We start from the raw sequence: 24502 nt of genomic DNA, 5'->3' as shown, positions 1-24502 counted from the left end.
TTATGGGGAAGAGAAGAGCACATGTCCCAGGTGGATCTTGTTCTAGGGAAGTCCTAGCACAAGTAATACCAGTGGTATCATGGCTTCTCCCCCTCTAGCATCACACCACAATAGGACAAGAATCTACCGCAGGATTCTTGCTCCCTTACCCACATCTCTCCCAGAACACACTGCTCTTGCTAAGCCCTTGTAATTTTCTTAGAAATTTTCCAGAAAAGGACAATGGCAATTGGAGAGAAGAGAGGAATAAGCACAGACTTTCTACCCCCTTTCCACTGATCAAGCAGAGGGATCATTAGCAACATTAGGGGCTGGTGTGGTAGAGCAGGGACACTAAAACAGTGCAACAACAGCAACACCCAATAATTTTCATATCCTTTGGAATCATTAATCTTTAGAATTACAATACCATCTCTCTGTGAATAATGGAAATTTTAACACTTACAGCCTCCTGAAATATTTATTCTGAAAGTTTTATTCCACATCCAAAAATTAAAAGTATTCTGGAAGTCTGAGTACCTTACCTGAAAGAGCAGCTACAACAGTAACACTGGAGCTATAATCCTCAGTTATTGAACACAGAGTTTCTGATCTGGCTTATGTGCTGGCTTCATGTTGGTTACATGTCTGACATGTCTTTACTATTGTCTTTATTTTAAACCAAACATAAGAACAGAAAATCTTACCAAACAAGGAATCCACTCAAAGAATGTGTGAAATGCAAAGCATTAAAGACTCTCTCATTTCTTTTCCACTGCTTTTTAACTTTTCACCTGAGTTTGCACACTAACAACAGGAAAGCAAAGCAGAAAAAGTGTTGTGGCAGGCAAAAAGTAATAGAGGGCCTGATGAAAAACAATGAACTCACCTCTATCGACATCAGTCTGGGCTCTGACTTTGCTGATGTGGTATTGTGCTTACCTGGAAGAATAGGCTGACCCTGCTGGAAAACAGGAAGCTCCACAGATATTTCCCCATCAGCCTGGTCCTTGGCCAGCCATCGATGTGCAGGGAAAGAGAACTGCTCCCCTGAGAAAAGGTTCAGCAACTGCACCTAAATAGCACCAAGAATTCCAATTTAACTTGCTGATCTCAGAGCAGATGGAACAGAACATGAAACGTGTGGGATGTTGTTGAAATCTGTGCAGGTAGAGCTTTGAGGATAACCAAATCATGAGTTTGGAGCATTTCTGCTCCCTGGATCCAACTGCCCAAATCTGACTTTTGGCTCAGTCATATTTGAAAGCTCAGGACAGAGTAACTCAAGTGCAACCGAGAAACAGGTTCTTGTCAGATCAGGAGCACTCCCACAGGCTACAGCTGTTGTTCCAGCTGGTAAATCCAGGGGGGCTGGCACTAGGTGGCATGGCTTACCACAGACAGGACTTCTCACCAGGCAGCTTGTCAATGCTTGTATCGCTATTCCTTATACTTCTATCAGAACAGGAATTAAAGGGACAGGTTTTGATTCTTCAACACTCCTTGTGACATAAATAAATCATGAAAGTGCCCCAACTAGCCCCAACACCAACTACACAATGCCCTACATTATTTTCTTCCATGCCCAGCTTCAAGCGTGTAGCAGCAAAAGGACCATATGCAAACCAGCTGAAGGAGGAAAAGAGGTTATTTTGTACTTCAAAGTATTCCTTAGTAAGCACTTCAGAGGCTGCTGTATGTTCTAATAGTCCCTGATTATGCTAATTTATACCCATATCTACACTAGATTTTGGATTGGCAGAGAGAAGGGAAGACACTCCTACTAGCAGTTTTCACCCTGTGCTTTGCAGAATCTAATCTCCTTAATTTGAATATTGAGCAAACTCAGATTTACTGGGAACATTTTTATCTCTTTTCTGCTTGAATATTAAAATTTAAAGACAAAGATTCATCTTGTCTGAAAAATGTGGCACACCTTAACCTGTTGACATCTGCTGATAAAGCCTGAAAGGGAAATTGGCATCAGCAGAGCAGTACCTCTGTGGACATTTCCTGGACTGATGTCATCTCAGTACAGATACAGACACAGAAACCATAGGACACTGATGGAGGACTAATATGTCTAACCACCAGAAAAGCTCTGCAGCTCTAGAAAATGCTCTTTTCATTTTAGTTCTTCCTGAAAAAAAAAATGTAGGTTTCCCAAGAAACAGCAATGCTAAGTGTCTGTAGGTTGTTCCTCTTGTGTGAAGGCTAGAAATCAATGACTGTATTCCTTTGTCTCTGAACCACAAAAAACACTGTCTGTAAGGTTCGAATGTATTTTCTTTTTTTTTTTTCTTTCTTTAACTTTCTGCCCAAAGTTGCAAAGAGGTTCATCATGGCCCTGGCTGATGAACTAAAAACTCTATCTGATTGGCTGAGATTCCATAAAGAGACAATTAAAATTTATAAATAAATAATGGAACACACTGAAGTGTTGGGTTTTTTTAATTTTACTGTTGATTTCATTTAACATATCTTAGGTGGAAAGAAGGTTAATAACTTTTCATTTTTCTCTTTTCTTTTATTTTTTGTCAGACTTCCTCAGTCTCTCATTTTTAAATGGCTGTCTCCAAAACTCAGTGCAGCTGGAAAAGTAATACCTAGGTTTTATAATCAGTCAGTCATCACTTGAATTGAAAGAGATATAATCCCTATAATTATATTAGGAAATCTCTTAGAGTGATAATAGTTTAGTCCTAGATAGATAATATTTCAGTGTAGACATAAACTGGCTAGAGGTATGAACTCACAGGATCTTGCCTAAACTTCAGTTAACACTTCCCAGATCTCTTGCTTCTGAGTCATAGGCCCCGGTAAAGACAATCATCAAATAGCCACAGATTTTGAGCACTGATCAATGACTATTTATTTGACTTCAGTAGGCACTTTGCATTTGATAGATCTAGATATACCATGAAATATAATTTAAACATTGAGTTTACCAGCAGCTTGTAAAGCTCTTCATAAACTGCAGTCTCTTAACTGAAAGATAAGAAGCTCTGGCAGAAGGATGGAAGGGTTTCAGGCATGCATAGGATATACTTGGCACACACAGTATCACATAGAATATTAGGATAAAAGTCAGATCCTTTAGTTTCCTGCCCAGAAACCTCTATATTATGCTTCTCAACCAAACCTTGAAATGCAACCAGCTCATTCTCTTTGCTTTATTATATTTGCTTAACCTGAATCAAGATATTTTTTACATAAGGAGGGAAAGGGACCCCTTCTTGTCTTTTTTTTTGTCAGAGACACAGAACTAGAAACATTTGCAATATAGATCTGGTGCTGGGCATAGGGACCCACAGGCATCAGACACAGATTTGGGGAGGACTTGGCTAGGCTGGGTTCCGTGACTTTTTGGGGTTAAACAAACTCCAGGCACTATTCTTTGTAGTACATAAAGATTGTAGAAGACTCAGACTATAGCAGCTAAGTTAAGCAGTCTTCCTTGCTGCCCAGCCACACATTTTTAAAGAAACATAATGTATTAAATTGCAAACAACCAGCCCAGACATCATAAGCTGCTTTAATTCCACACAAAACCATTCCTTCATAAGTAATCCCTTAAATGAAGGTGAAAGCATTTGATGAGGTTAATATAATCCAAAGGATTTTTTTTTCTTACTCATATTTTGAATCCACTGTCATAGTGACTGCTTTTGGACAGATAAAATTCTTCCTCACTGCTTTTACCTCTTTGCAGTGCCAGGCAGGGGAGTTTCCTGCATTTGTATGTCCTATACGTATTTTGTAGAGATGTCCTATGTTCCTAGTATTGACCTGTAAAAGAAACACAACTAATGAAACAGAACTTTTGTTAAAGAAGAAAAGACCTGTAACAGAAATTCATTTAGTAAATGTAAAGTGAGACTTTTTATTCCAAGAATTAAATATTCTGACATTTAAATAAGCCTTTCCAACATATTTTGCTTCAGATAATCCTTAGACACGTGGGTCTTCTAAAAGACAGCCCTCAAAAATCCCGTTGGCCTGCCAATCCCATTTAAATATCTTCAGATCTTCAGGAAGTTGCTGTAGTAATTCTGAATATTTGCCTTAGTGGGAGATGAATGGAGACCATATGCATGAGTAAAAAGCAAAAGTGTATTGACCATAAAACCTGCGTCAGTTTAGCGTCTAAACTAGTGACCTGCTCCAAAATTATTTTTGCTCCCATATACCTCTGAGTTTCTCCCTACCCCTCCAGGAGTGTATGCCTTACAATTTTTGGAAACAATTGTGTTCAGCTTTGATGCTACTTTTTACAAAAAATTTCAATTAAATCAAGTTAAAAAGCAGTATTTCAAAGAATAGCTTTTGGGCAGGCTGAATATGTCCAGTACAGATAACAGGGCACTGAGGGAATAACTTTGTGTGAAGGTTATTCAAACAACCTTACTATGAACCTAAGTGTAGAAATAGAAAGCTTATCTTCAAGGAACTGGAAGTACACCATCAGTCTTCCTTCCTCACTATATAATTTGTTTTGTTATAATGTAGGCTTGATTTTCTCTCCTGTTGTTTTCTGTAGAATTAATTTTCGTGTTTTCATTGATATTGTATGGATGGGTGTGAACTGAGTTACCTGTATCATGAATTTCCCTGAACTCTGTTATAAATGATAAAGAGGCCGAGCAGCAAGGACAGACCGCAGTTATGTGCAAATATAGTGCACTCAGAGAGCCTTTTCTCTTTCTACACATTTCAGAGTAGGTTCTCCTTAATTGTATTCAGTGCTGGGGGTACTTGCCTAACAAGGGAATCCTAGATCTCAAACAATGGGACTGTCCTCCATATTTTGCATTTAAAAGTTATTGTGACTTTTAAATGGTTAAATTAATTTTAGTAATGGCAACAGGAAACAGCCAACAACATCTATTATGAAGAGGGTCTTTTAATCTGTCAGAACCTGCTTACTTGTTCTATCCACTCCTTTCAATCTGGCTGGTTTTGATATCACAGATGGAGAATGATGTTCTGCATGAGGGGTGCTGGATTCTTCTGAGACAAGGGATAAAAACTGCACTTCCTGCATCCCAAACATCTACGGGGTGACTGAAAAACTTGAGCTCCTCATCAGTGCTGGCATCAAACATCTTTTCTCAGAAGGGGAGTTGCTGCACTGGATACTAATGATGGAAGCACCTGTTTGTCATATGGCCCTATAGAAGACACCTGAAGACAACCCCTGACAATCCTATATGCACACTCAAGCTATGCAGATTGTGATAAAGGACCTAGTCTGGCTCACCTAAATCACCACATTATAAGACTGATTGAGGAAGAATTTGTTTGTGTAACTAGAAGCAGAAGCAGTTTCAGATAGATTTATTACAGGTATAAACTTTGTCACTATTTCAATAAAGCAGCAGGTGTTTAACAAGGTTTAAATTATACTCCATATCCTAATTCTTCACTTCCTCATTTAATTTTTAATATTTTAGCCCTGTTTCAAATTTGTAAACTAAACACGTATCTGTTGTTGTATGTTTCTTGGTATTTTCTTGGGCACAATGCAAATAAAACAGTAGTTCTTCAACAGAAAATAAACCTGTTGAATCAAATGAGTTTTGGATAAGTGAGTGGAAAAGGATACTAAATTTAGCTCTACATTTAAGTCTTGTTTCTCATTTCTAGATATGTGCTTCATTCAAAAAGCTGCCTTTTATCACACAGAGTTTGAAATGTGATCTGGCAGGAAGCAAGAGGGCCACACAACGAATACACATTACTCACTGTGAAGATGTCTTCATTGCCTCTCTGAAATAATTTTCCCTTCTCTCCATCAAGAAAAATAGGACCTGAACTGCCACGATCCCCATACAATGCAATATAAACTTTTGAGCTTGTTCCTGCGGATGGCACATCACTGGTGAGGACTGACACATTCCATTTCCTAGCTATCAAAAGATAAAAAGGCTCGCTGAATTACTTAAACTCAATATTCTTAAATAAAATGCATTTCGGCAATCAAAATTCTAAGTAATAGCGTGTCAATGAATACAGAAATATGTGTTTCACAAAATTACAGCAGGCAAATATTGAGTTTGCTATGTTTGGCATGTCAAAAAATGTCAGGTTGCACTCATATCTTTTATTCTAAATGTTCTATATGACCAAGTCAAATTTGAATGAACGTAGATCACCTTTCAAACAGAGTTTTGAAATGTTGAAACCTCCAAATATGGGGTTCTCTTTACTTAGAATATATCAGCTCTACTCAATGCAGTGCTGTGTAATGACGACCTTGACACTCATCACTTTAAACATTCGGGATCCTGAAACAAATTAGCTCTGCTGAAAAAGAGCTGTTTAAGAAAGGATCTGTATCTTTGCAAAGGTGTGATCAGCTACACAGATGTAGCAGCTTGTTTGGAACCCATTGAAGCTTCACCTGGACAGGAAGGACTTTGATCTCTTGGAGAAAATCCAGAGGGGGCCAGCAAGATGATCAGAGGGATAAAGAACCTCTGCTAGGAGGAAAGTCTGAGAGAATCAAGTTTATTCCGCCTGGAAAAGAGAAAGCTTCAGGCTGGCCTTCCAGTAACAGAAGGGAGCCTACAGGAAAGATTGAGAGGGACTATTTACGAGAGCATGTAGTAACAGGAAGAGGGGCAACAGCTTCAAACTGAAAGAGAACAGTTTTAGATTAGAAGTAAGGGAAAAATTCTTCACTGTGAGGGTGGTGGAGCACTGGAGTATGTTGACCAGAGAAGCTGTGGATGCCTCATCTCTGGAAGTGCTCAAGACCAGGTTGGATGGAGTCTAAGTGGAATGTATCCCTGACCACTGCAGGGGGGTTGGAACTAGATGGGTCTTAAGGCCCCTTGCAACCCAAACCATTCATTCAGCTGAAATTAGCTGATGATTGAATTCCTTGTTTTGCTTTGCTTGTGTGCGCACCTTTTTCTTTACATATTAAACTTTATCTCAACCCATGAGTCTTCTCTCTTTTACTCTCTCCAATCCCACTGGTAGGGAAGTAAACGAGCAGCTGAGTGGGGTTTAGTTCTGACTGGGGCTAATCTGTGACACAAGGTGAGAAAATTGTATTAACTATTCCCCATAACTCTTACAGTGGATCAACATTGCAATTAGATTAATGATATTTTATATCATTAGTGCTATAAAAGTCAAGGTACTTGTTTAATAGTGATACACTGAACAATTAAATGGTCTTCTTTTCCTCTGACATCCTTGTAATTAAGAGGACTATGCCTTGTGCATTTCAGATCATTAGAGGAAATATAGAAAATATTTATATAGCAGAAAAACTTGAGAAAATGTCTGATTTTGTTGATAGATACCATAGAGGAAAAAGACTTTTCTAAGTAAATTACAGTGATGGCTTTGGACACATATATAAACTAACCATGAGTAGGCTGAGGATGGAAACTACAAAACATTCAAGACAGACATCAGAAGCAGGACTCAAGCTCTAGAACACCTCTCTAGTGGAAGCTGTAATGACTATGGAAAAAAAGATTTAAAATTAGATGTAGTAATTACGTGGAATTACTTACCTAATTGTGTAGTTTCCCTCTAGCAAGCAGCTAAACTAGATAAACTGAGAGTTCCTGGGACTGTGATCTATATGTTATGTTGGCAGTTTCTTTTTAAATTATGGCAAAATAAAAACTGAATTCCTTCCAGATGTGTGACATACTCTCTATAAATCCCAGAATGCTTGCTGTATGCTTTTCTATCCTATTAAAGTAACCTATATTACTCCTCATGGTGTTTTTGCCTCTATAAATCAGTATGTTCCTCTAGCATTATGAGGTTCTCTCTTCAGCCTTCTCCAATATTAACTATGAAAACAATTTTATTTTATTTTATCTGTGCATCTCAGACACCTGATATTCTCTATTTTTGCATCAAGTTGCACCAGGGAGGGTTTAGATTGGTTTTCAGATTGGATAGGAAAAATTACTTCACTGAAAGGGTTGTCAAGCACTGAAGGCTGTCCAGGGAAGCTGTTGAGTCACCAACCCTAAAGGTATTTAGAAGATGTGTAGACATGGCACCTGGGGGCATGGCTTAATGGTGGACTTTGCAATTCTGGGTTAATGGTTGGACTCAGAGATCTTTTCTAGCCTAAATGATTCCATGATTCTCTTATCTTCCCTGTACCACTAATGAATATATAAACCCTATGACAGTATGGTACATCTCACTGTCAACCTTTTGTTCTGCTCTGAGGTGAACATTTTATTCCTTCTCTATCAGTTAACAGAAACCAAAACCAAGTCTTTCAGTTAATACTCATTTCACCACTTGCTGTGGTCTCTGCTAATTGTATCCTGAGGGAGTACCTCACATCTCATGTTTCGAGTGCTTAGTTTGCTCAGTAACCCTCAGTAATTCAGTAATAAGGATCTGATTAAAGGCTCCTGAACCTTGATCTGGAAACGCTGAGGTCTTGTGAATGCAGCACAGAGTGCTGTGAATCCACAGAAAGACTGTGAGTGATGGAGACATATACAGCTGCTATTTACCTATAATTTAGACATTATTTACAGCACAGAGTGCTGTATGACATTCAGATGGATTCTAGCAATTTTGAGTTATATTTTTCAAACAAAGGTTTTATTTCTGTATCGACATGTAAAGGGATGAAAAAATGCCATTGAGACTCTTCACTTGGAGCAGTTCTAAAACATGTGGATGAGGACACCAAAAGAAGTGGAGATGGACAGAAGAATGTCAGAAACAAGGGCAGCATAGGAAATAACACACAGCTATCTGGTGTGAAATACATTAGACAGTACATCTTGCTTTAGAGTTATAACATCAGTTTATTACATAGCATACACCGCTTCAAACAACAGAAATATAACATTTATTTATGGGGAAATATATCAGCCACTAGACTTCTGAAAAAATTGAATGCTTCTAGGTTTCCTACCTGTGCTACAAACCCCTTTTGCTTTACATCCAACTTCTAATTCCCTTCCACGTGCCTTGTGTCCCACACAGGCACAATCAAAGACTCTGGGCCAAGAGGAATTTACGTCAGTCTTTTATTAAGTCCCCAGTCTGGATGACCAAAGATCATGACCCAGGGCTTATCACAGCATGTACATGCTAGTTATTCTAGAGTCTTCAAGAGTACAGAGTGGCCATTCTCTACCTGAAAAGTGGCACCTTCTTTTTTCAGATATATCTCTGACACCATTAACAATGGAGAGGGGTACTGTGCAGTATTAGGAATTCAAATCTAACCAAAAAACTGAAACACTTTCCCTAACCACAATATACATTAAATATTTTCCAATTTCGTGGGTTATATCATTTACTGAAAATTGTACACCACATATAGGTGCTTACTACATACATGCAGTATTAAAAAATGCTGTAAACAGGTATCCAAAATAACTCTAACAACAGATGAAAGATCCTGGAACATATTGCATATGCCTTGGATTTTCAAAATACAACATATTTACAAAAAAAAAGTCAAACAAACAAAGGAAAAAACACAAAACAAAACCACAAATACAGTATCTAAAGTACAGACAAGGGTTAAGTTAGAACACAGAACTAAAACTTTCAGGATATGTAGAATAATTTAAAGAGTAAGTGGTGTTGTCTTAGACGGAAATATGGCAAGAGCAGTCAGGAAGTCCATTGCAAACAGTCTCTGTTCTCAGTTCCTAAATATGCCCCTTTTCTAGTGTCCTCTGAGTACAAGAGGCCTCCTTATTTAGTGTCTGGATGATCCTACATGGAAAAATCTATTTACTCACATACATGTTCTGCAGCTGACCTTTAAAATCTCAAACAGTAATTTTATAATGTATATCTACATAAAATTAACATGACTTCTGTTTCCTACTTGTTATTGTATTACAGTATTTGAATAGTATTTCCTATGTTTCATTTTAAATTAAACATATCAGTTGATTTTCTTCTGGGAAAAGCATTTCTACTGAAAGGCAGTTTTCAAACTCCATCTCAAATTTCCTGGAATATAAAAACCTTATATTATGTCTTGGACAAGTATTCCAAATTTCAGTTCTCGGCTGAAAAAAGCAGTCGGCATTTCTGTAAAATTAGATGATCGGTACACAACTACCTCTGAAAAGATAATATTTCACAGAAAAACTGTTTCCTAGCCAAGAAATCATTGCCTTGGAAGTACAACTTTTCTCATAGTGGTTCCCATAAAAAATTAATTAATATTTGTATTTCAGCACTGATATAAAATTGTGACTTATTTTTATCTAGTTATTCACACTGGGAGTTTTATTGGTTGTGCTGTTCAGCAGTTTATTATGTGATTTTTTTTCTGAAGATGTCTTCACTAATCTAATGTAATGAAAATTCCAAGATCTTTATTACAAGTCTTTCTCATCTTTACTGTTTCCACTGTTCATTGTAGAAGAGCAAACTACTTCTTCTTTGTCTTCTTCCGTAGGAGAGGCATTTTTGTTTTTCAGATTTTCAGAGGCTTTATGTTCAATGCTATTTAAGGAAGTGTCACACTTCAGAAATGTTTCAGAGTGACAGGTTTCTGCTGCATCTGCCAACATGGGAGAACATTTTTCTCCAACAATATAAATTAAATTTATTCTTGAGGTTTGACATTTTTTTGTCTTTCTATTGGGTAGCTCAGTATTTGTGCCTGTGATAAGATCACTGTGGATGTGTTTGGATGCACTACTTTGACAATTTCTGGCTTCCATGAGGTTTGCATTCATATCCTCTGTAATATGTAGCTCCCCTAAAATATTTGTGTCTTTCAAAGTTGAGGATGTAAGTATTCCAAAATTACCAATAAAATCTAAGGTGTTATCAGCATAAAACCTATTAAAGATATTATTGACAATCCTATTGATAGAGTTATTCTTCAAAGTCACATGATTATTTTTTTCTGTCGGGTCTTGACCTGACCATTCTAAATGTTTGCTCTTTTTGGCCAACAAATATGGACCCAGCTGGTTCTCAATATCAGATGCCTTTTGGTAGGCATATCCTCTCTGTTCCTCATTAATTGGTGTTACTGTTACCATCAGTATTGGACAATGTTGGCCGCATATCGCATGGAGTCTATCCAGAGAATCTTCTTCACGAAGAGCATTTCTATCAACATTACTAACACTAGTTGGCTGAGACTGTATGGGTATAGCATTTGAAGGCTTTTCCAATGGATGCACCTTGTTATCAGGCAATCTAAATTCTACAGATGAAAAGGCTGGAAAATTGGTGTCAGCCTGTGTGGAAGTAGAGCCTACCATGGTTGATGGATTGGTCTTGTCTTTGTTTGGTGCAGGAAGGATCTTGCCATTGCGACTGGGTTTGCCTTTTGTGTTTGACTCATCCTGAAAGGGGTCTGAATCACTATTATGAGGCATATTGAAGTAGCTGCAAAAATTTTCAGGGGGTTTTACCATGTCTTCAAGTTCTGAAGAAGGGATCTCATCAAGGGCAGGGTACTGATCCAGATTGCCAAAGTGAGAGTATGGGACTTCATCACTTTCAATTGATGTTGTATCCAAATTACCATACATTCCAATCCGTTCAGGTGGTGACCTTCTTATCAAATGATTTTCTTTCAGAAGCCATTTGCCTTTATCTATCAATATTCCTTCATCTTCACTAGCCTGAATGCTAGGTTGACAATGCTGATTTGGAGATTCCCCTAAACAGTCATTAGTATAACTTCCCTCTTCTCTGTTAAGAGCAGATTGTGGTGATGGTAAAGGAGTATTTTCTCTTCTTGATATACTGTCATCTTTGTTTACTTTTACTGGATATTCTTGTGATGGTAGTGAGGAAGGCGAAAATTTCTGTACAGAACAAGACGTAGATTCTTGAGAAAAATAAATTATTTTTTCCCCCACTGCAGAGTGGAATCCTTCGGTATCTGCTTGAAATACCTTGGACGTATAAGGAAAGCTCTTGTGAAAGTCCGGCTTAAATGAAGCTTCTGTCTTGCCATAGAGTCTTTCAATAGTTCTCTTGACATAGCCAGTATTATAATGTTTTTCAAGTGCTTCCTCCCCACTTTCATTGGTCAAGTCACTGGATGCTCTTAAGTTATTATCACTCTCTTCAGTATCTGGTCTGTAATCTGACCAGTCTGAAGTAGCAGGACTTTTTAAGCATTTTTTTAATTGAGAGGTGTCAGAACACATTTTATTCTCCAGTTCTTCTACTTGCAATTTCTGTTCTCCTTCGGTCATGTCACATTCTGTAACTTGCTTTGATTCATAACGAAATGATAGTGGAGAGACTGTAGATAACCTCTCAGAGGTTTCCTCAGATATTTCTGCATCTTCTTTGTCACCCTGTACAGAATAATCCTCATTACTATATTCTACAGAGGTTTCAGCATCTAGTGTAAGTTGATTTTTGGGGGTTTTGTCAATATCTGATGACTTTGGATCAGCATCCTCATCTTCACTTTTATCAGTACTAACAGGTACATTGCCTTTTTCTCCTTCTAACTCAGAAGTATCCTGGTCTAAAAGACAGTTGTTATCATTAGAAGTTAGACTATGAACTGTAGAGTTAGGTTCTATTGAAGATTCTGACTCTTCATTAATGAATGACATATCTTGAGTTTTTTCATATAGGCTACCAGGCATTTCTTCATTTCTTTTTGGTGTCTCTATAGCTGATGGAAGGCTACAGGTATTTGAATTAGTATTGGCATATTGACCATCTAGTGTTTTGGGAGCAGTCATGTCTAAAGTCTCTGTTTCCTTACAAAGATCCCTCTCTATATCAAAACAGCTTTCTGATCCCCCAGTTAATTTTAGAGCTTCTTCAGAATTGACACAGTCCATCGCAATACAAGGCTCAACTGATTCTTCATGTTCATGCAAATGTGTATCATTAGGAATTTTAGATGTGGACACATTCTCATGTGTGGAGCCCTGTTTTTCAAGTTCCTTCCTGAAGTGTATTAAGTTATTTTCTGTTGATTGTTGGAGATGCGAGAAGACAGCCTTCAGCTCATCAGCTTGTTCTATAGTTGCAGTTTGTTTCAGACATTTTAACTGCGTAAATATTTCAGAACAGCTACAGGCATTTTTTTGCATATCATCTGTGATTGTCCCAATCAAACTCTCTCTCAGATTCAGTAAAAGTAGCCAAGCGAGGAGGGCATTGGAGGAAGAACCAAAAGCTGCAGGAGAAAGATCCGAAAAGCAGCAAGATTTTCCAATGCATCCACTATGTCCTTTCTGCAGACCAAGCAAGGCTGATTGAAGTTCATGCAGCAACATGCTAGACATGCAGTTATTCTGAACTTCAATTCCAATTTTCTCACTAAAAACTGTGCAATCAGCTTGAACAGCAACCTCAGATCTTTTTCTTTGACATAGGTTGGTAACTTGAATGTCAACTTCTGCCATCTTTTTATCATTGTCATGGGCTTCATGAAACAAGTGCAGCTTACTATCCTGATGAAATTCTGACTTTAGTAAATACTTGGCTTCTTCTAGTAGAGATGTCTTAGAATGAATCAATGAGTCAGTTTGTCTTTCATCTGAATCTTTGGCTGAGTCTTCTGAAATTCTCAATTTACCAATAGGCTTTAAAGGTTTTTTTGTTAGATTATCTTCAAGTAGATGTGTTTTTCCAGTTACATGCACATTATTTGTGATAAATCTAGCTTCTTTTTCTATAGAAGCATCAGTATTTTCTTTAGGAAAAGAACAGGCATTGCTGTTCTCTACAGTTCCTTCTTTTTTCTTTATAGGGGGTAAGACAGAATTTGAGAATGAATTTTTCAACCAAGTTTGGACATAGTTTTCACGTGAATGCTCAACAACCTTCTCTTGAAAACCCTCCTGGTTTAGAGCCTCTAGTGTAATGGTACTCTCTGACGTATTTTTCTTATTTACACCTTTACCTAGATTTTTCTTCATCATCTTTTGCTTTTTCTCTTTCTTTGATAGCAAATGTTCCAAATTATTCTTTTCCTTTTCTTTTTCAAAGCTAAGATTTTTTGGCACTTCTGACAATGGCTTTGAAGTCACTGATGAGTTAGGTGTCTGTTTGAAAGAACTTGTCATAAGATGTGCGCCTTCTTTCTCAGTACCAAGTGTATCCTGACTGTGCTCAGATTCATTGTTTGAATCAGCTGTCTTTAGACCATCTTCACTCTTTGCAGATGAAATGATACTGCTTTTTTTGCCTGACTTCAATTTTACCTTAGCTAACTTCTTGTTATTACTTCCTTTTTTTTTATTAGATGACAATGAGCCATTTTGTTCCACTGAATCTTGGTGATCAAACTCATCTTCAGGATATATGCTTTTGTCTGAATTGGCTAACCCATCGTTGTTTTTTACAAAATATTCAGATCCTTTTTTCTGAGGCATTTCAGAATATTTTCCCATAACCTCTCTTGTGGAATCCTGTGTGATATGCAGTCCCTCACTTCTAATTATGCCTGAAATTTCTTGATGCTTTTGACCTTCATATGTACCTTGTTCTAGAAAGCTAGATGATTTTCTTTTCTTCTTCTTCTTTTTGGTGAGGGATGATGTAGACTGGTTGTTCTCAATGGGCGTTGTCCTCACAGATTCAGTCGTGGCACTGGTTTGATTCTCACTTTCAGTAACAGTAGGAAAGAATCCAGTTGTTTGATTTACTTTCTCAGTAGGACTCATACTGCGTGGAGGTGCCATCATTTTCATCTGGCTATGTCCAGCACAGGCTGAATGCACTGAATCTTGAGAAATGCCTACTAAATCAGCAGCTTGGCATTTTATTTCTTCTTTTGCCTGACATAATTCTGAATATGTAATGAAAGAACTCACTGATCTTTTTATTTGTTTAATATCACATGACTTATGGATGTGATCTGCTGTACCTGGCCTAGCTGTCTGGTAAGTTTTTGACGACGGCATGAAACCACTGATGTTAGCTTTGGAGGTTGATACTAAACTACTATATGTACCTTGTTCCACAACTGATTTCTCCAATATATTCTGTACCAATTCATCCTCATTAGACACTTCTAATGTCTTCCTGTTTGTGGTTTCTATTAATTCACTACTTTTGTGGCTTACTTTAAAAAGCATTTCTTCCTTTATATTTTCTGAAGACAGCTTCAATAAACCATTGTCACTAATCTCATTAAACTTTGGACTACTGACACTTGATTTTTTTCTGCTTGAATGAGCTACCATGCAATACTCAGATGTTTTTTCTCCATTCTGTACTTCCTCACTATAGGAAAACTGTCCTATTGTCTTCTCTTGAACCTCTTTCTCAGATACCAAGGTGACACTTTCAACTACTGCTTTCTTTTGTCTAACACGCCTTGGCCCAGGGGTGGGAGGCCTATAAAAGCGAGGCTTGATATTTTCCTCAGGTACATTGTTTACATCTAAATTGGCAGAATTATTCTTCTCAGAGACATTACAATCAGCAGTTTTCAAATCAGATTCTGATTCTTTTTCTGACACTTCCTCATTGGATTGCTGTAATGAGTCTTCCTCTCCTTTATTGCAGCTCTTCAAAAATGGAGCATCTATTGGATTTATACAGTCCGATGTATTTACATTGGATGAGCAGTCTTCCACATTCATTGCAGCAGAATTGCAGATGGAGATATTTTTGTCATCAGAAAGGCCAGCACGACTTACAGTGGTTGTCCACTTAATGGTTTCTTCCTCTTTAATTTTGAATCGAACTTTCATTTCCACTGTGATACTGCCATCTTGGTTAACGTGAACAGATTTCTCAATGTCATCTTGATACTGTGACACAGATAAGTCTTCACCAATAACTGACCGATTTCCTCCTATCCCATTATGACTGTCAAGAACATAGGAAGACTCTGAGTTGTTATCATTGGAGTTGTTTTCATTGCTGGATCCTTTATCAGAAGAAATTGAGAATATCTGAGATCTTGAACTAGAGTCCATTTCAGTTCTCACTACCAATAATTACATTGAAAGAACACAGATTCATTCAGTAGACAGAAAGTAGAGCAGACAAATACCATGGATAAGGATCCAGATGATGAGACAGCAGACAGGCAACAAAGGAAAAGAAGAAAGGAGAAAAATTAGTATTAAAGATGTTGATGAAGTGTGTAATTTTACATACTTTTTTTTTATTTATTTTGCATTAGAAAGTACGGGAAAAAAAACCCATGGGTAATCTTGCTATTCATCTATGAAGTTTCCAGAGAAAGAAATATAAGAAAGTCTTAATAAAGAATTAAGCATTTAAGTGCTTGTCCACTTATTTTTATTTTACAATAAGTTCTTTCTAATGCCAGAACTACAGTCTTATTTGAAGCTCCAAGGCTTACAAAAAGTACTAGATGATCTCATTTTATACTTAGTTGAGAGCTGAGGTTGCCTTGAGCTTCTCAAAGGATTCATAGGTGCTCGCTTGTTTGGGTTTCAAGCTACCAGCTTTACTTCCTCTTCATGCTTTAGTGATCATTATATCACTTCCTACAAGTTCTTACAGTTATCACTAAAACATGTCAGTTAAGGTGAATATATATGTCCTTGGACTTAATCTAACAATGTATAGTACATGAGTAACTACTCTTTGTAATGTCACTGACACATGATAAAAAAGGTTCATATCCAATCCTCTGACCTTCTATAAAGAAGTAAACATTGAAGTTCTTGAACTTCTTGTAAAATCTGAACTTAAATCATGACATTCTGGAACACATTTATGTATCTGTACTGTAGACAATGGTGCAAAACTCATCAAAGCCTATGAGAATACTTCTAGACTTCAGTGATTTTTGAATGTGGCCCAAAATTTGTTAGCATACACAATATATTTTCCCACAACACGTTTTGATTACTCTGCAATAACTTAGGTATTTTAAAAATTTTTATCTCATCTCTCACTCATAGTTGTTGCTGGAGAGTTGAGAGCTAAAAGAACATGAATAAGAACAAAGTTTTGCTGTCTTCCAAGGTCTTCTGCATGTGCAAGGGAAACAGTGCAGGTATGTCCACACAAAGGTATGAACAACATTTCTTGAATTTAAGTTTGTTTGGTTTTTTAAGTGGTTTCACATCAAGACTTTTACAGTAATATATTAACATTATAGAGACATGTCTATAACTTCAGGCAAATGGCCTTGCAAGCTTCTCAAGCATATGCTTTACCATGAACTGAATAAGAAACAAAGGTTTGTACTAATTCTTCTAACACAGACAGAACTTATGCTTCACAAAGTAAAAATTTCTCATTCTCTGTCTCAGGAAATGGAATTGGAACAAAGAAGCTGAAATTTCATTTTCCATGCTTTCATATCATCAGTGATATCTCCTACACCTGATATTTTTTAAATTGTCAGGTTAAAGACAAAAAGAGGAATGTTTTTTCCTCCCTCCTTCTGTGATTGCTGTTGATTAAGAATTAGAAGCAGGAGATAATCATATTCAACAACTCAGCTTTTCTACAATTGCAAGGCTCAGTCTTTGTGTTAAAGCAGAATCTAGGTAGGATTTTTGTTTCTGCAGAACTTTCATTCTCAAAATGTTCTTATTCATCCTTTCTTGATCCATTAGTTATGCTCTGCAAACAGGTCTCAAGCTGTGCAAGTCAAAGTATCTGAAGGCTGAAAAAAACTAAAATTAATAGCCTGGTGGGGAGATAATAATCTGCAAGGAATGTGAATGGAACTCCCTCAAGCAAATGGAAATGAAATGTCATATATTAACGTGCCCCATGACACTGTCAGGGTTACTGTGGAAAGTCCCAGTACAGTGACAATTACAGTGTTCCCTGGGTTCTCCAGTACACCATGAAGCTGTAGCAAGAGTAGACAGTACTCTGGCTTAAGGAAGTTCCTGCACATAGTACCTCAGCCCTACACGATGCTCTAATGTCAGGAATTCCCACAGGACTTAAAGCTCTGGTACTGTAGCATTTCCTTTCCCTTAGGTTACTCATCTAGCCTGGCTTCTCTGCAAGAGTTCCTCATGCTCTTGATCATCCACTGGCCACTTCACACTCTTCCTGACCTTATCAGTGGAGCAACTCCATGAGTGAACAAAGAGAAAGTTCATATTTGTGTATCTTTTCCCAAACTTATTAAAAAACATATATAACAGCCATGAGGATATAGGAATGGACAACACTCTGTTTAGGCAAAAGCAGCTTCAAAAACATGATGAATTTGTGAGTGGATGGATGCTATACTAGTTTTCCTATTTATGCAACAAGAGAAGAAGAGTAAGTCATGACAAGCCAAGCCTCCACTTGTTAAGTTCTGAAAACTGAACAAAAGTTTTGCCCAAGCAATTCAGTGACACCCTGAAGTAGCCTTACCACTGCTGTTATTAATTCTGACATCAAAAATTTAATAACAATGACAATCAAGTGAATTTAAGGGAAATATACTCATAAATTTTCATCCATGTTCTAAGTCTATCAGAAACAAAATATGCATAGTAGCTGAGTACTTAGCAGAAACTTGCATTTTAAAAAGGAAATTAACACTTTGATCTTTCATAAGCTTATAGAGGAGTCACAGCAGATATAAACAGTTTCAACTGGCCTTTCTGAATATCCTTGATCCTAGTAAGATTGTCACTGTTTATGTCTTATGCTGAGAGAGATAAACAAATTATTAAAATACAAATTAATTCAAAGAACTTACTCTTTTCACTTTCTGACTTGGCATTTGCTTTTGGGTACACACGATTTCCAATTCCAAGCAATTTAGCAGGTCGCAAATACCCAAGAGATTCATAATTACTTGGTTTAAAAGGCTCTCTCCCCGCTGCGACTACAGCTCCAGAGCACAATATCAGGGCCTGAAGATTAGGAACCTGGAAAAAAAAGTAACATTAAATTCTCTGCCTTAGTAACCACCAAAAAATAATGTAAGAGGTTCATCTCTTTCAAGCTTTAATATCTTCACTCCTTAGTCTCTACATTCACTTGCAGCAGACTATTAAATATGTATCACAGCATGGAATTAATTTTTCAATTCCTGTAAGGCAATTCCTATTTCTGTGAGGATATATCTTGTTACATAAATATATTGGATAATTACTTCAAGAAGCAACTTAGATCCACATCAAAATTTTCTTAAAATTTAAATGTTTACACGTGTCATTTTGTTTCATTGTTGCACAGTGACTGTTCGTAGTCATGAAATACATGCATTTGGAGGAAGGTATGCATATGAAGAAGTAGAGGAAAAATTCAGAATACAGCACATGTAGTTGACTCATACTTCCACAAAGGAATAGGACACCATCACAGAGCATTATACTTTGGAAAAGACCTCTGGAGGTCATGTAGTCTAACCCTCTACTCAAAGCAGATCTTAATGGATCAAGATGCTCAGAGCCTTGTCTGACAGTTTTGAGTGTATTGTTCCAAAGTATATTGCAAATTAATGTGTACAAACTGTACTTTAAACTTGTAGGTAATATGGACAGTTTACCAACCTAATACACAATTTCAACAACTGAAGTGTAAACAGGAGATTTCTTTTGAACTCTTTGAGTTCTGCACAGATTTCTCTTTCTAGATACCTGCTAAGTGTAACCATAACTGTTTTTCTGTGGTTAAACAACAGACAGAAAAAGCACTGAGATAAAATTATATAAACAGCACATGAGACTAAAATCTGAATTATTAGTGCTGTGCCATCTGGGTTTAGAGGTACAGAACCTCCATGGTTTGAAACTATGATAGGCAATCAGGTGTCAGAGTTCCAAGTCATTAATAGCAAACCACTCTGCATTTGTGTAATGATGAAAATGTGCGTGAACATTAGATGCTCTTATCATGTTCTAAACATTAAAAATCCCAGATAAACAGCATTAAGACTAAAGGAAGGTTTTGTGTAAATGGATAAAAGTACAGAATTGGCAGCATGCCTTAAAGAGGCCTGAGTAAGAGAAAATGAAGTTTTTTTTGGTTTTTTGTGGTTTTTTGCTTAAAATGAAATGTGTGCTCATTAACTTCTCTCTGTTCACAAGATTCCAGTATATTTCTTCCAAGCCAGTAGCCCTTCTGATGGGGGAAAAAGCATAGAAAGTAAACAGATGAAATTTAGCACATCAGATCATACATCAGGACCATGTTTCAATCATGGATACAACTTCTTTTTCATTTAAAATAATCTAGAAGAAATCACCAAAAAAAAGTCAGTACTCATCCTTTTTCTCACCTTTCTGCCATCAGTGGTATAGAGCTTTGCAACTGGATATTGCATTAACTCACTCATATAATCCAGAAAGGCCTCAAATGTTTGTGTATTTTTCTTTCCCAAAACTATGGTGCGCCTAAGTCTTACATCCCCGTTTTTGAAAACAAGCATCTTTTTGGGAGTTGTTATTCTGCTTTCTCGATGGCCAAACCCATCTTCATTCTGCCTTGCTAATTGCACAGCTCGACGACGAGCGCTGACAGGCCTGCTGATCTGCCAGGGCAGCGGCTTTTTGCTGGCCTGTTCCAGGTTGATGGGCTTCATTTTCCTCTGATGGGAGCAAATATAGGATTTTCCATCTTCCAGATCCTCCAAATTGGTGATGCTGTGTCTCCCTCTTGGTGTACTAATATTCCTTACTCCAAAAGGTAACGGGACCCGTTTGGACAAACTATCCAGCAAGGCATCAAATGTCTTGTAAGACCTGCTATTAACAACCATTTTGATTCCATTAAACTGGGGATCACCACTTTTATAGAAACAAATCCGCTTTGCCACAACAGGTTCGGTAACATTGAAATGGCGCGTGGATAAACTCTGCTCACTCTCAGAGGAGTTTGGATGATTCGCCGAGTAGCTGCTTGAAGGTGTTTCGCTCATTTTGACAGCAATCTGGAAGAAAGAGGAGATGGATGTAAAACTTTCTCTCTAAAACTTTCTCTTTTGCTCATGGTAAAAATATGATCTACATTTTGAAAGGTGCAGGAAGAGGATTTATGAGAAACCAACAGCAGCGTGTTGTGCCAAAAATCATTGGATTTAAATGGATCCAAGCTGTTATCACTAAATTCCACAAAGACTCCAATACTGTCAGATTAAGTTAGCATAGCTCTCCTTGCAAGTATTCCCAAAACTCTCCAGTGTAATTTCAAATCTCTTATCATTTTGGTACAAGAGACCTTTTCTTAGAAGGAGGTGGTTTGTCAGTCCATCCTTTCTTGGAAATGAAGCTGATGACATTTCACATTTAAGATATTTAAGAAAAGTCCTTACTAGGAGGAAGCAATTTGTGCTTTGGTATGTGCCTTTTTTAGTCCAAAATCGTTAAACTGAAAGACAGTGCAATTCTTATATACTAGTTTCGTACCAAGGCAAAACCATGAAAGTCAGAGAAAAGTCTCTTGACTTACAGCACTGTAATCTATACCATAATAAGGCCCAAAACATGTGTTAGAGTGAAATTTTATCATAAATTGACATATTACTTGCTTTTCTATTACAAGTTTTATATCTCACAATACATACCTACTACAACAGTCATATTTATGAGACAAAAGAACTAATGATAAGGAATTTTTAGTGAAGAAAAAAAACTTTAAATCCCTCAAAAAGACACAAAAAAAATCAGATATTCTTCAGGAGAAGTAGCCTTTAAATTAAAACATTTAAATAGTAGTCTTATAAACAACAAATTATGTCTGACAACCATATTGATAGTCTTCATGCTTGTAAATAGAGCACCAATTTTTCCATTTTAATCTAATCTAAATGTAGACACTGTAATGACAACCCTTTCAGTGACTAAAACAACTATTTTAATGATTGGCTTGCTTTCACTGGAATACAGGGTAAGTCTTTCAACTAATTAGCCTCAAGGAAACAGTTTTAGTCGACTTTTACTGAAAAGCTACATAGCAGCCTGATGGAATACTTGTCATCAAAATAAAATAAATTAAATTTTTTGATGATGTAACCCTAATATAGCTGCCATATTGAGTAGTGGAACAAACTCTGGCTACCATGTATTTTTTAATGAAGCTATGGAGAAGAGTATTCTGATTATTTTAATTCTGCATATATCAGTTCTGAAATTGATAAGAAGATGTCATGTTTCAGGATGGTGAAGGTTCAAATAAAGTCACATTTGATAAGATTTTATCTTACTGTGTTCTTACAGCTTTTCCAGTAACGCTTCAGCTGAAGTGCGATAATGCACTGCTTCAGCTCAGGTGCTTTGCCTTCACTAGGAGTTAATTATTTTGTGCACTGATCAGAACACAGGAAGAAATGTCTCCTTATAGAAGAGATATTATTTCCTAATAATTTATGCTGTAAAATATACTCCTCTACATGCTAAAAGTAAAAAATAGCCAAATAGGACTGCACTAGAATGATGTACACTAAGACTGATTTGCATATTCACAATTTCATTTAAAATGAATAAATAAATTTTAAAAGCCTAAAAAATGAAAAAGAAAAAAGCATTTAATTAAGGAATATGCCAGAAGAAATTTTCAAGGCTGGCTGCAGCAACTTATGCAACCCAGCTACTGAAATGGCTTACTTTTGGTAGGAGGGAGGAGCTCCACTTCAACTGAAACCACTGATAGCTACAGTTGTTCATCCTTTTTTGGCAGATCTACTCATTAGCTGAGTAAATTTTCACCGTACTTCTATACTGAGAGGTTGATTGGTGAGTTTAGACTAGGGGCACAATTTGAACCAGGCATTTTATGCTGCCTGCCTCATTCTGCTCAGCTGGATGTTCCTAGTGGAAATCCATAAGGGCATTTTTGATGCTAGCTGCAACACAAACTTTCCTACTCTCTTTGTAGAGCAAATGTTCTTCTCGAGTGAAAGCAGCAATGACAGAAGTTCTTGAGTGAACTGAATGTCATGTTACTCCATTTCAGCTGGCCAAGAGTGGAGTTTGAGAGTCCAGTCCAGGATCTCTGGAGGAAAAGCACTGCTGTCAACAATGGCCAGAGAGAGGAAAGAACAGACACAGCTCCTCAGCTACTCTCTACTGTATTTCATGCACTTTGTGAAAATGGAGTGGAATTTCATCTAACTCAATTTCAATTCAATTGATTCAATTATTCACTCTTACAAGGATAAAATAGGTGGATTTTCTCATGAGACCACTGACATTAATCACTTTAGAATTAGTCTCGGAAGCTGTTCTAGATATTTGTGCTTGTGCAAAACAGTCAGTTACATAAGCATCAACATTTGAAAGAGAAATGCAACAGATTTTACATAAAGCTAATTATTATACTTAGTCTTGACACTGTGGAAATACTGAAATCCAAGACAAAGAGGGAATATACGTATCAATAAAGAAAAAAGACAATTTCGGTGTAAACACAAAATAATTTGAATGTACAAAACTAACTAAGAAAAATAAGTTTTCCTTAGCAAAATGGATGATAGACAATGATAGACTTTTATTTGGCACACCACATTTCTAGCATTAATGAAAATTCTGGCATCTAGAAAAAATTTCTTCTGCTGCTTTTAGGTACCTTCCAATTACCTTTTACAATTAGAAAACATTTCAACAGTGAACGATCGACTTATTGTGGAAGTTATTTTTTCATACTACAGGCCAGCACAAAATAATTTAATCATAAACATACTATCAATTGTCATACTTAAATGATAATATTCTAAAATTAAGAAATAGCTGATATTACATGAAATAGGATGTCTATTAAAATAGTTTGGCAACTAAAATATTGAGACATTTATTCTCCAATAAAATCAAAGAGGAATCAGAATTTAATCTTTTCGCTGCATTCTATAAACAAAACCACTCATGCAACGTTTATGCACAAAGCTAAATTCCATAAAGACACTAATTGGAGCACTTTGTTCTAAATACATAAGAATACCTTCAATGCCATAGAGCTAATAAGCATTGCAGATAATTTTATCATACTCACCCACAGTCCTATGTAAATAAAAGAGAGGATATCTTGTTTTCAGAGATTTATAAATTGTACCATGTCTGTGCCACATGAAACAACATCCTTAGTCTTATTCCAAGTATGCTCAGCCAGGAAAAACATCATAATCCACTTGCTTAATCTCAGCTAATGTGAATCACCAGACCAGGTTCACCACAGGCAGCCACTGTTCAGAGCAGAATGTCTAACATCTCATCCAGCAAGTCCTCTCATATGATGTTAAACACTATTTACCTATTAAATATTTTGTTTGTATAATTTTCTCTTTACTTAAGTTGCTCAAGAGAGTCACATAACTGCATAAAATAAAAATGTGGGTGGCGAATGTGAGTTATCTAATCTACCTTCTTGTCAGAGTAGGTTTATCATCCAAACTAAAATCTTTGGTGATAAAAATTTTTAATATGTTAAAAATGGAGCTTCTACCACACACCTTCTGAGACTATTTATTAACTATCTCTAATTATTATCTACCCCTAATTCTTGCTTTTGTTCATTCATTTCCTCAAGTTGATTCTGTTTGTGCTAAAGATTCCCCCATATTTTTCTCTATTCAGATTATAACACAGTGAAAATGGTTACACAGTTTCTCTAACACTAGTCACTAAAACACGACAGTCTGAAGGAGTTTTGTTGTCCATGAGGCATTTTT

At 36.8% G+C, this 24502-nt stretch overlaps 1 protein-coding gene across 1 annotated transcript in view; it reads right to left on the bottom strand.

Annotated features, from left to right (window-relative positions):
- RP1 (RP1 axonemal microtubule associated) overlaps window positions 1–24285 on the bottom strand; it is a 166926-nt gene extending 142641 nt beyond the window's left edge. Inside the window, 6 exon segments of the mRNA XM_038126920.1 lie at window positions 922–1054; window positions 3682–3768; window positions 5725–5888; window positions 18596–18767; window positions 20123–20773; window positions 23827–24285. Of these exon segments, the coding sequence (XP_037982848.1) occupies window positions 922–1054; window positions 3682–3768; window positions 5725–5888; window positions 18596–18767; window positions 20123–20761 (1195 nt within the window). The 5' untranslated portion in view covers window positions 20762–20773; window positions 23827–24285.
- Window positions 24286–24502: the final 217 nt, after the last annotated feature.

Source organism: Motacilla alba, chromosome 2, assembly GCF_015832195.1.
Source record: "Motacilla alba alba isolate MOTALB_02 chromosome 2, Motacilla_alba_V1.0_pri, whole genome shotgun sequence".
Classification (NCBI taxonomy): domain Eukaryota; kingdom Metazoa; phylum Chordata; class Aves; order Passeriformes; family Motacillidae; genus Motacilla; species Motacilla alba.
Note: the sequence above shows the minus strand (reverse complement) of the source record. Positions and strands in the feature narration are given on the sequence as shown.